Source organism: Cucumis melo, chromosome 2, assembly GCF_025177605.1.
Source record: "Cucumis melo cultivar AY chromosome 2, USDA_Cmelo_AY_1.0, whole genome shotgun sequence".
NCBI lineage: Eukaryota > Viridiplantae > Streptophyta > Magnoliopsida > Cucurbitales > Cucurbitaceae > Cucumis > Cucumis melo.
In genome coordinates this window covers 2,818,602-2,825,595 of record NC_066858.1, presented here as the reverse complement: position 1 = coordinate 2,825,595, position 6,994 = coordinate 2,818,602, and the positions used below count along the sequence as shown (strand labels likewise).

At 27.2% G+C, this 6,994-nt stretch overlaps 1 protein-coding gene across 1 annotated transcript; it reads left to right on the top strand.

Moving 5' to 3' along the window:
* The first annotated feature begins 213 nt into the window (after nt 1–213).
* On the top strand, nt 214–5,780 carry LOC103492398 (probable flavin-containing monooxygenase 1). The gene is made up of 5 exons (XM_008452745.2): nt 214–664; nt 1,971–2,211; nt 3,534–3,712; nt 4,762–5,111; nt 5,189–5,780. Exons 1-5 carry the CDS (start codon nt 245–247, stop codon nt 5,553–5,555), a joined length of 1,557 nt encoding a protein of 518 aa, XP_008450967.1. The 5' UTR covers nt 214–244; the 3' UTR covers nt 5,556–5,780.
* Nucleotides 5,781–6,994: the final 1,214 nt, after the last annotated feature.

Genomic DNA, 6,994 nt, shown 5'->3' with positions numbered 1-6,994 from the left:
ACAGATCATATGAAATGAGGACCCAAAAGAAAGGTTGAAATATTGAATCAAATTAAGGAAAGTTCTTCAAGGTTGAATCCCAATTTATACTTCACCAATATATATGTATATGTATGTATGTATTGAAAATTATAACATGGTCGTCACGTGCCTCCAAATGCCTATATAAACCCTTCCATCCTCTTCATTTTCATATCTCACACCCCAAATTATTCAAATAAACTCATTCAAAACCCTAACAATAATGGCTCCTATTCTCTCCAAAATCGCCATTGTTGGTGCTGGAGTTAGTGGTATTGCTGCTGCGAAGCAGTTGGCTCACCACGAGCCAATCGTGTTTGAGGCTTCCGATTACATTGGTGGTGTTTGGAAGCATTGTTCATATCATTCTACAAAACTCCAATCGTTTCGTTCGGATTATGAATTTGCTGATTTTCCTTGGCCAAATAGAGATAGGGTTGATTTTCCTTCTCATCTCGAGATTTTAGAGTATTTGAATTCCTATGCCCGTCATTTTGATCTTCGTCGCTTCATTCGATTCAACTCGAAGGTCGTTGGTGTTCGATTCATCGGCAATGGAGACTCTGGCAAGTTTGGAGCATTGCTTCCCGGTCGACCTGTTTGGGAGATTTCTGTTATGGATATTCTATCTGAAACCATTCAGGTAACGAATAAATACTTAAGATATCTTAATTCTATTTATCGATTTTCTTGGATTTCTTTTATAAAAAAAACTTGAGTACATGCATCATGAAATGTCTACATCTTTGTTTGTGGAAACTTTAGGGTTGTTTTTTGTAAACTTTTTGTCTGTTTTCTAATTCTTATTTCCACTTTTGTCTAGAAAATAAAAAGAGCAATATGGCCTTTTCTTTTCTTCTGTTATTTTTCTTATAAAAAAGCAATAAAATGTTTGGAAATAATATGATACGTATACACCTCTTTTCTTTAAATATAAATAAACATAGCTCAACTTGCGTCGAATACATAAGATCTTAAAGTAAATATTCGAGTCTCATCCTACATATTATAAAATAATAATAATAATAATAATAATAATAATAATAATAATAATAATAATAATAATAATAATAATAATAATAATAATAATAATAATAATAATAATAATAATAATAATAATAATAATAATAATAATAATAATAATAATAATAATAATAATAATAATAATAATAATAATAATAATAATAATAATAATAATAATAATAATAATAATAATAATAATAATAATAATAATAATAATAATAATAATAATAATAATAATAATAATAATAATAATAATAATAATAATAATAATAATAATAATAATAATAATAATAATAATAATAATAATAATAATAATAATAATAATAATAATAATAATAATAATAATAATAATAATAATAATAATAATAATAATAATAATAATAATAATAATAATAATAATAATAATAATAATAATAATAATAATAATAATAATAATAATAATAATAATAATAATAATAATAATAATAATAATAATAATAATAATAATAATAATAATAATAATAATAATAATAATTTTTTATTATTTTCAAAATTTATACTTTTGTTTCATAATCATATTATTTTTATTAATGTTTTAAAATTAAGTTTGTATATAAAAATTATACCCTCTCATTTCAAAATCTAACTATATGAAAGCAAATGTTCTCTTTAAGTTGAAAAAAAGCTAAGAAAGTATGATCAACCAAAACTTACTTTAAATTTCGAGAGAACAAAACAAAATCAAGAAATAATAACCTAAACAATTTATCTTTTCTATTAATAGAATTCATTATCAAAGGCCATTGCATATCAGTAGATAAAATGTTTGTTTAGATTATAGGTTCAAATTCTAATGAAATGTATGAAATAGCGAGGAATTATAAGAGAAAAAAACGATACGTTATAAGAATATTACTTATAGGATTTTGAATGGGTGATGCATGCAGTTGTATGAAGTGGAGATGGTGGTGATGTGCATCGGAAAGTATGGTGATATCCCAAAGCTACCGGAGTTCCCGAGCGGGAAAGGGCCGGAGATATTCGCCGGGAAGGTGATGCATTCTCTAGATTATTGCAAGCTTGGGAAGGAAGAAGCAATTGAGTTGCTTAAGGGTAAGAGAGTTGCAATCATCGGCTACAAAAAATCAGCCATTGATTTGGCTGTTGAATGTGCCCAAGCAAATCAAGGTATAATTACTTTTTCTTCGATAGAGTTAAAAAAGAGATCACGCGATTTTAAAAAATATGAAAAAATTTTACAATTTATAACAAAGAGAAACTTATTGTGTTTATCGATCCCTACCTAATAAATAAATATGATAGTCTATCTTATTTTCTATATCATGAGTTATCTTATTTTAGATAGATTTGTAATTTTTATCGTATTTAAATACTTTCATAATTTTTGTTATTTAAAATAATATTTTTTAGAAATATATGACTCAACTCATATCGAATCATATAATAATTCTCTCTTTTCTCATCGATCCATCGTTACCAAAGTTTAATAATTATTTATTCTCTATTTGACTATTTTTTTAATTTTTTTTAATGTAAATTAACAAATTGTTTTTCAAATCTTAATTTTGATTATTTTCTAATTTAAAGTACTTGAATATTTTTGTTGAAGAATTTAAGAGTGGTTTCAAAAGGTTGAAAATATAACTTTTTATTTATATGGACAAAAGCTATAGCAATCAATTTTTAACAATTTAAGTTTTGATTTATCATTATTTTTAGATAAAAGATTATATAAACTTTTGAACCAAACAACAAGTTAACTCTCATATATATATATATATATATTAAAAATATTAAAAACTCATTACTTTTAAATTATTTAACCACATGTAAGCAATTCAAGAACAACCACCGATTTTATGATTTTTTCAAGAAAAAATTATTTAACCAAATTCGAATATGAATTTAATTTTTAACGATAATTGATATGACCTTTAACTATAATTAGTAAGATTTTTCATTATAGAAGTAAGAGATTCGATTCTTTGTTCAAACTATTATTATTATGTATATATATTTGACCAAATAATATAAAAAAATTTAATGAGTTAAAGCATTTCTCAATATTTTCAAAAAGTCATACCAAACCATTGGAAGATTGAAAATGTCAACCACTGAAAAAAAAAAAAGAAAAGAAAAACAGAAAATTAGTTTAATTAAAAGCAGTGTGGTGGCCCTTTGACTAATTGACCAAACTTCATATTCTCTTTAATTGACTTCACAACATCACATGATGAATTAATTAAAAGAAAAGAAAATTTGACTTGCAATTATATCCTTCAACCTATATATGATTATAAAATTTGTTATAATTATTATATAAAGTTTTAATATACTATTTGGAGGTTCAATTTCTACAAAACTATTATAAATTTACTGAAATATTTAGGATAATTATCACCTTGTTATGTTTAAAAAATTGTTGCTATAGTTTATGAAAAAAATTATGTATATATTTATAATTTGTTTGCATTGGAGAAAAATTGAAGGTGTAGAAGGAAAGGGATGTAGAATGGTGGTGAGAGGGTTACATTGGACAGTGCCTCATTATTGGGTTTGGGGTTTGCCATTCTTCTTCTTCTTCTCCACAAGATCTTCTCAATTCCTCCATGAAAGACCTAACCAGACCTTCCTTAAGAGTCTTATGGATCTCTTCTTGTCTCCCATGGTAAAATCAATTACACTCATCTCCCTCTTTCTTTATAATTAACTCGGTTTTCAATTAACTACAACTTTTTTGTAAGGATTAATCAATGACTTTATAAAAAAGAATACATGCCGTTAAGTTATATGAATGATATAACATTAATGTTCAAGTTTTGTTGGAACTTTGGGGCACAAAAAATACTCTCTTTTTGTATTTGATTATATAGTCCGACCCTAACTTTTAGGTAAAAGTAATAAATAATTAGCTATATTTTTATTCTTTTGTTATTGGTTTATCAATTATAGTCATCTTACCTAGCTAAGCTATAGGTTCGTATAATTAGAGGGGACTGGATGACAAGTTTATTACTAGACTAGCTTTCGGTATTGATATTATTTCATATTTATAATGAGCATAAAGTTGATTGGACTCGAGCCCCTCGATCTATATCAAATTTATCAATGTTATCAATGTCTATAGCTATAACCTATGTGACTTATGCACAATCGACATATTAATAATACTTATTTGAAATAATATGGGTCAAATTATTAAAAATGTTTGCAAGTGTGTGTGTGTCTAAATTTAAATTCTTTTATTTGACAAAATAACAATATATTCTTCTAAAGTTAAAATTAGAGATTTGATTTTTAGCTTTCAAACTTGTGTTTAAATTATTTAATATCCATAAAATCCATAAACATTTTTATTTTGATAGGATGAATTCATAAACTTTTAAATATGTCTAATGAGCTTGGTTGGGTGCATGCTTTTAATGGATTATTATCCTTGACCCATTCAACTTTTTCTAAAAGAAAAATGGATGAATCTATACTATAACACATAAATATAAAAAGTACTTAGGAGGATCTCATTTGAGGTAAAGTTTCAACTTTATATTTAATAGTTGAATTAATAAATCGAATACATCATTTTAAAGTTAAAAGGGTATATCTTAGACATTTCCAAAATAGAAGGATTATTGTTTTAACACAAATTTAAATTATGAAGATTAAGGATAAAAAAAAAAGATAGATTCTATAGTAATTAATAAAATTGTAATTTGACAGAGACATGGAGTTTCGAAATTTATAGAATCATATCTGACGAGGAAAATGCCATTGGAGAAGTATGGGTTAAAGCCAGATCATCCATTTCTGGAGGACTATGCATCCTGCCAGATGGCAATTATGCCCGATGACTTTTTCCGGCATGCCGACGAGGGTAAGATCGTCATAAAGAGGACGTCCGACTGGTGGTTTTGGAACGGGGGGATTGAGTTTGACGACGGGTCTAGATCGGAGTTCGACGTGGTTATTATGGCCACCGGCTTCGACGGGAAGAAGAAGCTGACCGACATTTTTCCTCAGCCCTTCCGTACGTTTCTTCAGTACCCTTCCGGCATGATGCCGTTGTACCGGTGAGATACATTTTTCTTTTTCTTTTAACTTTAAATATTATCATTCTATCATTTATGCTTTACGACATCGACGACAGGGGTACGATCAATCCAATGATACCAAACATGGCATTCGTGGGGTACCTAGAGAGCGTAGCGAACCTCCACACGTCGGAGCTTCGGAGCATATGGTTGGCGCGACTGGTGGACGAGAAATTCAAGCTGCCGGAGACACAGAAAATGGTGGAAGAAATAAATGAAGAGATGGAAGTGATGAAGAGAAGCACAAGGTTCTACAAAAGGCATTGCATTTCAACTTATAGTATCAATCATAGTGACCAAATTTGTGAGGAAATGGGATGGAACCCATGGAGGAAGAACTCTTGGTTTTCTGAAGCTTTCTCTCCTTATGGAAGTCAAGATTACAACAGCAACAACAACAATGGCAACACCAAAACAAATTAAATCTATATATCTTAATTAATATTCCTACCTATATTATTATTATTATTTTAACGCTAAATATATATATATATATATATGCATGTCTAGTTTTACTCCTTGATCATGTTTTGGTTTTTTAAAAGTTTCATACACAAATGTCCAACAATGACATGTATCAATTGTTGCTTAGGAATATAATAATAATAATAATAATAATAATAATAATAATAATAATACTTTTGATGATTTTACTCAAGAACAATTGAATATATATATATATATAACATTTTTTTTTTTTGAAAAAAAAGATACGATAACGGATCATTAGGTTCACCTGTACATTTCAATTGATAGATTCTACAAATATAACAATTAGATTCAAAGTATATATGATATAGCAATATTTTGATAAAATTGTAAATATATAACAAATTCTATTAAAGTCTATCAATAATATATAATTAGAAGGCTATCACTCATGGATCATATTGCAAATATTGGTCTATCACTAATAGACTCCATAAAATATTGATAAAGTCTATTAGTGATAGTGCAATTTTTTAAAAATATTGTTATACACTCGATTATTATCTCTAAATTTGTTACCCATCATAGGGTAACTTACCCAATTCTATGATCTTTCACTGCAAATCTACCCTATCAATCGATAGGGTGTCTTTCTAAAACGAATTGTATATATACATTTCTAGTACTAATGATATGGCATTTGATATATTATAGTAATTAACGATCGACTTTAACCAAATTAAATGGTAAATATACAATATAATAAAACTATATTAAAAGTACAAGGAGCCATATTTCTATTAAAACATCTATGATAAGGATGATAAAACCATTTTTGTCGACATTAATTTTGAAAAATGTTTATAAAATATGGAAGGTAATATATATTACAACATTTTTAAGAATGAGTATCATAAAACAATACCACAAACTTAAGAAACACCTTTTGCAATTTAAACGCCTTCGTAGAATGATATATAATAATCTAGCCTCCCAATGGATGAGTAACACAAAAGTTATTTGACAGATTTATGCTTCAACATTTGATTTTTTTTTATTTTGAAAGAATATACTTCATAATTAAGTAGGTATGTAAAGTACATACGAACGAATGAGTTACATTGAACAAGTGCCAGTTTAAGGTCAATAAAAGAAAAGGAACAATTAACAAAAAAGGGAGAGTTTTGTAGACCAAAGTAGCGACCAAATGCTCATCCATTAGAATAATCCCCATAGTTGTTGCTGAAGACTTGATTGTTTCCACTCCATCCAAATGCACCAAAGCGTGCATAGTGATCATATTAAGTAACCTTTCTCAATGTAATGGTAATACAAGAATTTTAAAACCACATTAGGTTGTATTGCAAAACTTCACCACCCACAACTATTAGTGTTGGAAAGCAAAAAAGAGTTTACACAAACAACAGCAACAA